We start from the raw sequence: 11,601 nt of genomic DNA on the forward strand, positions 1-11,601 counted from the left end.
ATGGCCCAGAGGCTGGGTGTTTGTGCTGTCCCCAACATCCCTGCAACTGACACACCACACATAACACTATCCTCCACCACAATAACACGCAGTTACCTACACACGGCCGATGCCGCCCACCCTCGTCGGAGGGTCTGCCTTACAAGGGCTGCACTCGGCTAGAAATAGCCACACGAAATAATATTATTATTATTATTATTATTATTATTATTATTATTATTATTATTATTATTATTATTATTATTATTATTATTATTACCTTCCCAGTCCATAATTCGCGATTTTACTTTTCCTTTCTTTACCGGAAGCGAGACACTGATATTAGCTGCATAAAAGTAATATTCTAATAGGTTTACTTTGATATGAATTCAAGCACAGTATTTAGGGAGACCTGCTAATTTTATTTAAAATAACTCATAGCAATCATTTACGGCTATTTGAAAGTTCCTTGTCCATTTTATTTGCCAATTCCTTCCTTCCTTCCTTCCTTCTTTCTTTCTTTCTTTCTTTCTTCCTTCCTTCTAACATCTGCGACCACTGCACGGATTATGCACGAAACAAAATGTGTATGTATGTTGGGTATTCAGCCCAAAGGCTGGTTTGATCCTCTGCAGCTCCGCCAACAGCTGTCATAAATAGCCTAGGCGTCACTGAAGAGGCGTACTAGGGAAATGAGGAGTGAGGTAGTTTCCCGTTGCTTTCCTCTCCGAGCCAGCCGTTGCTATTACATATCAGTCTGCCAAGCCCACTGAAATGCATGCACCAACCAACACTATGAGCGATATTTTCACACCATTCATAACAGGGACTGGCTGCATAAGGAATGGTATTACTAGCATCACTCATACCTCAGCCACTTTCACATTGTCAAAGCCAAGGATGAGACTGAGACAGGTCAATGAAAGTAACAAATTTGATATAGCCCATACCAGAAGACATAGTGCACTATAAACACTACATCTCGCCAGCAAAGGCATCGAAACAAAATATTCTGCGGTATTGGTTTGTGCTGTGGTTCATGATAGGGTTTTTATATTTATATTTCCCTTAGGAATAAAGTAAATGCTAACATGTTTAAATAATCTACGCAAAATATAACAACCCTGCTCTTTACAGTGCTCACTTGCCTTTTAAGCGACACGCGCCCTTTGCGTCCAGAAGAGAGAAACCGACTGACAACCCTCATTATCACTAGGGCGGGGCAAGTTTTAGGATCAGAAGTTGCCGCATGGGTACATGTTAAGCGTCAGGAGTATACCAGAAGGCATGGCACTGTATGATAGCAACTACGTGAGCATCTTGGATCGCCTCATGAACAGGGCCCCCAGCATACCGCAAAAATGGATACTGGTGGCTGCTGCAAGATAATGCACGCTCCTATACCGCCATAACTGTGCAGCAGTTCCTGGCATGTAAGGAGGTTGTTGAGCTCCATTGTCCTACTTATTCACCAGATCTGGTCCCTGCCGATTATTTCCTTTTCCCTCCCTTGAAGGAACATTGGAAAGGACAACGGTTTTCGGACATTGCCAACATTTAACGCAATATGAACGCTGAACTCAACCGCATCCCGCTGGCGGCCTTCATCTGAAGTATGCAAGACTTCTAAATGTATTGCCAGAAGTGCATTAATATGGGAGATTATTTTGAAGGACTATAAGCAGCTTTCCTGCACACATGCAAAATATATCATGAAATCCATCATTCACCGTATTTATCGATCACAGGTTGTGCAAAAGTAACTGTTTATCATTTGAAGATGAGGCTACGCTTAACGAGATTTAAGATGATCACCATTACACTCCTTTAAAATTTCCTACAGAGAGACTCAGGCCACCATGCTCTAGTGCGATTCCTGTACTAACGCTCTGCATCACTAAACATTTTTTTTTACAACTTGCTTTACGTCGTAACGACACAGAGAGATTTTATGGCGATAGAGAGATTTTATGGCGACGATGGGATAGGAAAGGCCTAGGATTGGGAAGGAAGCGGCCGTGATCTTAATGAAGATACAGCTCCAGCGTTTGCCTGGTGTGAAAATGGGAAACGAGACTGTATCCATGCAAGAGTAAAAAGAATGTAACAAATGTTACATGGCCTACAATTTAAAATTGCTGTAATAATTGTGGTATGTAAACGACTTCATTGCAACTCATAATAGTTATATCCGATGTGATTTAGCACGTCAGCCGGACATTTGCTTCCTTATGCCCGTTATGATAATAGCTCCCGCACGGCACACTTTATGACGAACATTCTGACAATCCCTGTCACTTTTATTTTCAACATAAATCAGTTTAACTCCCCTACGACAGTTTATACCTTTAGGTTCATTGCCTACAGTTTAAAAAAGAAAATGCAACAATACTCGTAAAATATTATCTTTTGTTTCGATGCAAAGGACATTTCATGTATGCAATATTAATTGCTGTCGGGTCATTTGACAGTTGGTTACATGCAAGTAAATGAGCATTCGACGTTTTTGATTAAAAAAAGTGACTTCAGGGAATTTGATTCGGTAAAGCAATTGTTCGAGGAAAATATCATTCGCTTTATCGAATTCGGGTTAGTGGATTCGTGAAAATGGACGGGAATGCCTAGAGCAGTAAACCATATATAATGAGATACGAAAGGGTAACTGATGCCCACTCTCTGGGGCTTAAACATGGGAAGATTTTGTATTATTCGGTGATCGAGCAGCATATCAACCTTGCAGCTTAGCAGGAATACAGGGAATGCCATTGAATTAAATTAGGATATATTCTATAAATACAGAGTTTTTATTAATAATTTAAATTCTTACATTCTATAATATTTAGTGAATATAAGCGTAGCCAGCGGAGTAGGCAAGTGGGGCGGCAGCATAAGCGGGAGCAGCAGCTACCACGGGGGCGGCATGAGCCACGGCCAGAGCAGGAGCGGCCCTGAGGATAGGAGCTCTGTAAGTGTTAGCGTAGGAGGTGGCGACAGGGACGGCGGCGTGGGCTACGGCGGGGGCGGCGACCACAGCGGGACCGGCGGCGTAAGTAGCCACAGCGGGTGCGGCGCCCAGGTAGCCGGCCGATACGGCGGCGAACAGCAGAGGCAGGAGAATCTGGAACAAGGAAATGTCATGTTTACCCTGTTTTATTCGTTCATACCGTCAGTGGATGTCAAATGGAAGAGGAATTAAATTGGTGTCAAAGTTCATCATCCGCGTTTTTGTGTAACCGTGATTAAATTTCATACTGTTTGTAATTGTCTCTGCTTTTCATCAACTGGTGTCTATAAATACAGAGTTTTATTTGTAATTTAAATTCTTACATTTTGTAATATTTAGTGAATGTATGGGTTGGCCAGCGGAGTAGGCAAGTGGGGCGACAGCATAAGCGGGGAGCAGCAGGTATCACGGGGGCGGCATGAGCCACGGCCACAGCAGGAGCGGCCCTGAAGTTGGGAGCTCTGTTAAGTGTTAGCGCAGGAGGTGGCGACGGAGGATGGTTTCTATATGCAATGTGTACCTGTATAAAAGCAGAGCTGGCTTTGTACGTCTTTGCAGTCTGTGATAGGACCACTCAACTTTGGCTTCCTAGTCGAAGTGTGCAGTATGTTCTAGCGTGTTCTAAGTAAGGAAATTCACTTCAGCATATGCAGTACACAGTAATTTATAATCGAACTTCCTTACTCTGAATTTACTTGTACACCCAGAATAGTCGGCATGACTACTATACTTGGTGAATTGAATCGTCATATGCTAATAATAGGGGCTGCTTGGCCCAGGCGGTAAAGGCGTGCTCGGTTTACCTGGAAGGACGTGGGTTCGATTCCCGTCAGGAAGTCGAAAAATTTAAGAAACGAGATTTCAACTTCCGGAGGTGCATATGGTACTCAGGTTCACTCAGACTACACCAAAAATGAGTACCAGGTTATTTCCTGGGGGCAAAGGAGGCCGGGCGTAGAGATAACCACTCTACTCCATCAAGTGCCGAGGTTACGGATAGTGGAAGCCTTTACCTTCCACCACTCCAAGGACCTTCATGGCCTGTACGGAGATGACTTTGCTTTGCTTTTACATGCTAATGTAAAAAGGAAAATGGAAAATGAAGTTAAGCACGTTGTCGTTGTCTGGTTTGGCAATTTATGCTACAGGGATCTTTGTTATGTGCAACACTCTGATAGAACTAGAGCATGGAGATAGAATGTTACGCGCTATGAGGACCTCAATCGGCGAGTTTGGTGCTCTTACTTCAGTCACATTTGTATAGTGACGGAGGCTCTTGTAGCATGTCACTATGATGCATCTGTGGAGCCCTCAGATAAATAATTCCGCCAAGAGACATGCTGCTGCAGAGTTACTGATACAAGACAGAAATGCGAAACAAATTTACGTGAAGCTCACAAAAGTGGGTAGACAGAAGGATGAGCCCTGCGTACTCTTTATCAGTTTTGATTACATGCAAAATATTCAACTGCGCCAGATTCCTATCCAAGAAACTTTACCTTAGGCAGTTGACAACGCATGTATACTGTATTTATGGGATTAAAGAAATGCAGCAGTAATCTATCTTTATCATGAAGGCTTTGCAAAGAAAGGATTCGATGATGTACGATCTTCATCTATGACTTCTTGAAAAATCTTCCTCCATAACTTACTGAATGGCACTTATACTCCGGTAAATGTGGAAGACAAAATATGGATCATGCTCAGCAAGAATATTGTTAGCACTGACTGACACTCAAGATTTCAAAAGAATTGAACACACCAGGCGAGTAGGCCGTGCAGTTTAGTGCGCGCAGCTGTGAGCTTTCATCCTGGAGGTAGTGGTTTCGAACCCCATTCTCGACACCCTGAAGATGGTTTGCCGTTGTTTCCCATTTTCACATCAGACAAATGCTGTGGCTGTACTTTAATTAAGGCTACGGTCGCTTCCTTCCCACTCCTAGGCCTTTCGTCTCCCACCGTAGCCATAAGACCTATCTGTGCCGGTGCGACGTAAAGCCAATTGCAAAACTATTTCTAATTCAGGGGAACTTAACTATCATTCAGGGAATTAATTAGCCGTATGGGCGTATACTGGAGATCGCGAAGTATACCCACTCATTGAGAACCCGCGTCAGAAGAGTATTAGAACACTTACCAGCTTGAACATGTTGAGAGTTGTTGATCGGTCAGTGATAGATCGAATACGTTCCTTATCGCCAACGAGCCGTCTTATATAGTCCGGCTGTAGGTCAAGGTGTATTGGGGGAGTGACGGGAACCGACCCCGATACTGGAGAACAACTCCGTCTTGTCCTCTGTTCGTGGCCTTCATTTGAATTTCTGTCACTCAATAACCGATTGGAGTACTTGGAATAATAATTGGAAGAGTGGTCGAAAGAGATGAAGTCACTGTGTATTGTCAGTAGTCTACAAGAAGGACGTTATCTACGATGTTAGTGATGTACATAAAATGAGAAAGAAAAATGATTTGACTGTATACTTACCTCCACACACTTAGGTCTAATGTAAAGATAGCTAAATCTGATATCTGTGAAGTTGAATATCATTTGTTCTTTGCCAGGCGACCGAGTATTTATAAGACTCACTGAATGAATATTCTGCAATAACACCTGATTTCGGTCCAGTAGCTGCGATTAGCCCTCCCCTTCCTACCGCCCACACTTTGCGGAGAAAGGATTCCATATTTATTTAAATTTAGATGGCTGAAACTGGGAATTATATGAATTATTACATAAAAGCAATTTGTACAAGCCCTCTTGTCTTCTTCTTCTTTACCTGTTTACCCTCCCCGGTCGGTTTTTCCCTCGGACTCAGCGAGGGATCCCACCTCTACCGCCTCAAGGGCAGTGGAGCTTCAGACTCTGGACCGGTATACAACTGGGGAGGATGACCAGTACATCGCCCAGGCGGCCTCACCTGTACGCTGAAAAGGGGCCGTGCGGGGGGATGGGAAGATTGGAAGGGATAGACAAGGAAGAGGGAAGGAAGCGGCCTTGGCCTTAAGTTAGCTACCATCCCGACATTTGCCTGGAGGAGAAGTGGGAAACCACGGAAAACAACTTCCAGGATGGCTGAGGTGGGAATCGAGCCCACCTCTACTCAGTTGACCTCCCGAGGCTGAGTGGACCCCGTTCCAGCCCTCGTACCACTTTTTCAAATTTCGTGGCAGAGCCGGGAATCGAACCCGTGCCTCCGGTGGTGGCAGCTAATCACACTAACCACTACACCACAGAGGCGGACCAAGCCCTTTCGTCCTACCAGCTAATTCTCTGCTTTATTTTCTTTAATTATTAACATAATTATTAGCGAAAATACGGACAGAATGTCGCTCGTCGCGGCTAGCCGATTTGCATAGCGCCGCAGCGAGTTAGTGGTCACTTTCCATGTGATGTGAGGAAGGGTAGCAGGGGTGTATTTTTCTTGCCAATATCATCGACAATGAGGTATGATTCACCCGCTTGCCGCGCGCGTTAGTCAGTCAGGCAGTTTCTTTAGTGTCTGTTAGTTTCTTAGAGTGTAGTCAAATACTAAATGATTTTTAATTGTATAATCATGCCGTACTTCTATTTAATTGTAATACATGTGTAATTATTATTCCTTTTTTCGCTAGTGGCTTTACGTCGCACCGACACAGATAGGTCTTATAGCGACGATGGGATAGGAAAGGCCTAGGAGTTGGAGGGAAGCGGCCGTAGCCTTAATTAAGGTACAGCTCCAGCATTTACCTGGTGTGAAATTGGGAAACCACGGAAAACCATCTTCATGGCTACCGACAGTGGGATTCGAACCCACTATCTCCCGGATAAAAGCTCACAGCCGTGCGCCCCTAACCGCACGGCCAACTCGCCCAGTATTATTCCTTAGGTGGAAGTATTATTGTATGGTATTGAATCAAAATCTCACCAGAAAACTATTATTGGTGCACTGAAGTTGGTAAGCTATTCCCCCTTGCCCACGGTAACTATATGCCTCAAACGCGGGTACATTTCGTTGCCGGTGCATTTTATGCCCCTTCCGCCACCTACCTTTCATTCAAATTCCCAATCGCCGCTAGTGGTTCGATCCTCTGTGATAACCATACGCCCAATGAATATTGTGGCACCAACTATTCCAGACAGCACAGCAACACGTGATACCCCTCCCCACAAATATACTCAAGTTCATGGGGCCGATGAATGATGTTATACTAGAATCTGAAATGAGCCATAAACACGAAGTATTACTTTCTTGAAACGATACCGTAGTGTCAGAAGAAACAGAGGACGAGTATAAATACAGATAACAAATACTTCTCAAAACTTCAGTCAGATAACTGTCTTACGGGTCTAAGTAAATTCGCTGGGACAAAATGGTAATGTTTAAGTGCTGATCAGTCATGAGAGAAACCTATGTACGACATATCTATAGTCGTTGAATCATTAGTTAGATATGCCTAACCGTTTTTCTAACCTACCTACGGTTTTCAGTGAATATGTGCATCAATAGACAAACACCCAACCAATTTTGAGCTGCAAGTTATGTACGTTTGTATCTATATGCTGCGATATGTAAAGCTATTTACCAACTCTCTTGTTTGCCTTCACTACTTAGTGAAATGTGGTATGACTTTTTAGTGCCGGGATATCCCAGGACGGGTTCGGCTCGCCAGGTTCAGGTTTTTCTATTTGACGCCTGTAGGCGACCTACGCGTCGTGACGAGGATGAAATGATGATGAAGACAACACATACACCCAGCCCCCGTGCCATTCGAATTAACCGATTAAGGTTAAAATCCCCGACCCGGCCGGGAATCGAACCCGGGACTCTCTGAACCGAAGGCCAGTACGCTGACCGTTCAGCCAACGAGTCGGACACTACTTAGTTAAGCTGCTTGATGAAGCGTCACTCAGTATTAACGATACCCTGGAAGAAGGCTAGGCAGGCTAATTCATGGAAGTGTCAATGAATAAGAGAGGTAAGGATTATTGCGGTACATGCTGGTATAGCAAATGGATTCGTACCCAACTGTCTCTATTAGTTCAGGTTTACAGCCACGATAATATAAACGCTGCCACATTTCGCAACTCGTTTGAATTCTCATTAGTTCAAAATCTGCCTGATAATTGTGTAATGACAATGAACAGCGTCAATAGCAGTGGGTAATTTATTTCCTCGTTCTCTTTTATTCTAAATATTTTTTAATTTTCGTTTTAGTGTTAGATGTTGCTAGTAAGAGCTCACAATGAGTTTTCAATTATTTTCTCATTTGTTTAAAACGTGTTTTCGTACTTCATGTGTTTTTCGAGGTACGGCATTGTGCACGCAATATGTGGCCGGATACATTTCATCAGCTGTCCTCATAACAGTAAAAGGCTGGCAACACATACAGAAAGGTAACCCTTCAGTTTGTGCATTTGTGTTGTTTGAGTCATCAGTCCATAGACTGGTTTGATGCAGGCCTCCTTGCCAACCTATCCTGTGCTAACCTTTTCATTTCTACGTAACTATTGCATCCTACATCTGCTCTAATCTGCTTGTTATATTCATACCTTGGTCTACCCCTACCGTTCTTACCACTTACACTTACTTCAAAAACCAACTGAACAAGTCCTGGGTGTCTTAAAATGTGTCTTATCATTCTATCTCTTCTTCTCATCAAATTTAGCCAAATCGATCTCCTCTCACCAATTCGATTCAGTATCTCTTCATTCGTGATTCGATCTATCCATCTCACCTTCAGCATTCTTCTATAACACCGCATTTCAAAAGCTTCTATTCTCTTTCTTTCTGAGCTAGTTATCGTCCATGTTTCACTTCCATACAATGCCACGCTCCACACGAAAGTCTTCAAGAGCATCTTTATGATTCCTATATCAATGTTTGAAGTGAGCAAATTTATTTTCATTAGAAAGCTCTTCCTTGCTTGTGCTAGTCTGCATTTTATGTCCTCCTTACTTCTGCCATCGTTAGTTACTTTAATGCACAAGTAACAATATTCATCTACTTCCTTTAAGACTCCATTTCCTAATCTAATATTTCCTGCATCACCTGCCTTTGTTCGACTGCAATCCATTACTTTTGGTTTTGGACTTATTTATTTTCAACTTGTACTCCTTACCCAAGACTTCGTTCATACCATTCAGCAACTTCTCGAGATCTTCTGCAGTCTCAGATAAAATAACAATATCATCGGCAAATCTCAAGGTTTTGATTTTCTCTCCTTGGATTGTGATTCCCTTTCCAAATTTCTCTTTGATTTCCTTTACTGCCTGTTCTGTGTAAACATTGAAAAGGAGAGGGGACAAACTGCAGCCTTGCCTCACTCCTTTCTGGATTGCTGCTTGTTTTTCAAAGCCCTCGATTCTTATAACTGCAGACTGATTTTTATACAGATTGTAGATAATTCTTCGTTCTCGGTATCTGATCCCAATCACCTTCAGAATCTTAAATAGCTTGGTCCAATCAACATTATCGAATGCCTTTTCTAGATCTACGAATGCCATGTACGTGGGATTGTCCTTCTTGATTCGATCCTCTAAGATCAGACGTAAAGTCAGGATTGCTTCACGTGTTCCTACATTTCTTCTGAAGCCAAACTGATCTTCTCCCAACTCAGATTCAACGTGTCTTTCCATTCTTCTGTAAATAATACGTGTTAAAATTTTGCAGGCATGAGATACTAAACCAATGGTGTGAGAGTTTTCACACCTGTCAGCACCAGCTTTCTTGGGAATAGGTATAACTACATTTTGCCGAAAATCAGATGGAACTTCCCCTGTCTCATACATTTTACACACTAAATGGAATAACCTTGCCTTGCTGGTTTCTCCTAAGACAGTCAGTAATTCAGAGGGAGTGACATCAATCCCAGGTGTCTAGTTCCTGTTTAGGTCGCTCACGGCTCTGTCAAACTCTGCCTCAAAATTGGGTCTCCTATTTCATCAGCATCAACAGCCTTTTCTTGATTCAGAACCATATTATCTACATCTTTACCTTGATACAACTGTTGGATATGTTCCTGCCATCTTTCTGCTTTGTCTTATTTCCCTAGAAGTGGCTTTCCATCTGAGCTCTTAATATTCATACACCTAGATTTGCTTTCTCCAAAGGTTTCCTTGATTTTCCTTTATGCATTATCTACCTTTCCTAGGAACATACAACCTTCGACATCCTTGCACTTCTCCTTCAGCCATTCTTCCTTAGCTACCTTGCACTTTCTATCCACTTCATTCTTTAATCGCCTGTATTCTTTTCTGCCCTCTTCGTTTCTAGCATTCTTGTATTTTCGTCGTTCATTAATCAGGTCTAGTATCTCTTGAGTTATCCACTGATTCTTAGTTGATGTTTTCCTCCTTCCTAACATTTCTTCAGCAGCCCTACTGACTTCATTTCTCGTGACTATCCACTCTTCCTTTATTGTGTTTCCTTCAGCCTTTTCATTTAGTCCTTGTGCAACATGTTCCTTGAAACAATCCCTTATTTTTTTCTTTCAACTTGTCTAGATCCCATCTTTTTGCATTCTTTCCTTTCTTCAATTTTTTCGATTCAGATGGCATTTCATGACCGATAAGTTGTGGTCAGAATCCACGTCTGCTCCTGGGAAAGTTTTGCAATCCAACACCTGGTTTCTGAATCTCTACCTCATCATAATGAAGTCTATTTGATGCCTTCCAGTGTCTCCAGGTCTAATCCACGTATACAGCCGTCGTTTGTGGTGTTTGAACCAAGTATTGGCAAGGACTAAATTATGATCAGTGCAGAATTCAACCAGCCGACTTCCTTTTTCGTTCCTTTGTCCCAATCCGAATTCTCCTACTGTATTACCTTCTCTACCTTGGCCTATTACTGCATTCCAGTCTCCCATCACAATTAGATTCTCGTCAGCTTTTACATATTGTATTACATCTTCTATCTTTTGATATATTCTTTGGATTTCCTCATCATCCGCTCAACTAGTAGGCATATAGAACTGCACTATTGTGGTGCGCATTGCTTTATTGTTTTGACGATAATCATTCTTTCACTATGCTGGTTGTAGTAGCTTACCCGCTGCCCTATTTTCTTATTCATTATTAAACCAACTCCTTCATTTCCCCTATTTGATTTTGTGTTGATAATTCTGTAGTCGCCTGACCAAAAATCCTGTTCTTCCTGCCAACGTACTTCACTTATACCAACTACATCTGACTCTAGTCTATCCATCTCCATTTTCAGATTCTCTAACCTACCACAATGATTCAAACTTCTAACATTCCACGCTCCGACCCGCAGAATATCAGTATCCATCTTTCTCCTGATCGCCCCCTCTCGTGTAGTCCCCATCCGGACATCCGAATGGGGGACTAGTTTACCTCCGGAATATATTACTCGGGAGGAAGCCGTCATCAGTACACCATTCATACAGAGAGAGCTGCATGTCCTCGGGAGTTAGTTACGGCTGTACTTTCCCGTTGCTTTCAGCCTGTAGCAGTATCAACACAGCTAAGTAAGCCATGCTGAGTATTATTACAAGGCCATAACAGTCAATCATCTAGACTGCCACCCTTGCAACTTCCGAAAGGCTGCTACCCCCCTTTCGATGAACCATTCCTTAGTCTGACTCTCAACAGATATCCATCCGATATGGTTGCACTTGCG

General features: G+C 42.7%; 1 protein-coding gene across 1 annotated transcript; it reads right to left on the bottom strand.

The window, feature by feature from the left end:
* Positions 1-2,818: 2,818 nt before the first annotated feature.
* LOC136863646 (cuticle protein 16.5-like) lies at positions 2,819-5,132 on the bottom strand. Its single transcript, XM_067140011.2, has 2 exons — positions 5,121-5,132; positions 2,819-3,097 (listed from the first exon to the last, which is right to left on the bottom strand). The coding sequence occupies exons 1-2, from the start codon at positions 5,130-5,132 to the stop codon at positions 2,819-2,821; spliced, it is 291 nt and encodes a 96-aa protein (XP_066996112.2).
* Positions 5,133-11,601: the final 6,469 nt, after the last annotated feature.

Source organism: Anabrus simplex, chromosome 2 (genome assembly GCF_040414725.1).
Source record: "Anabrus simplex isolate iqAnaSimp1 chromosome 2, ASM4041472v1, whole genome shotgun sequence".
In the NCBI taxonomy this organism is placed as follows: domain Eukaryota; kingdom Metazoa; phylum Arthropoda; class Insecta; order Orthoptera; family Tettigoniidae; genus Anabrus; species Anabrus simplex.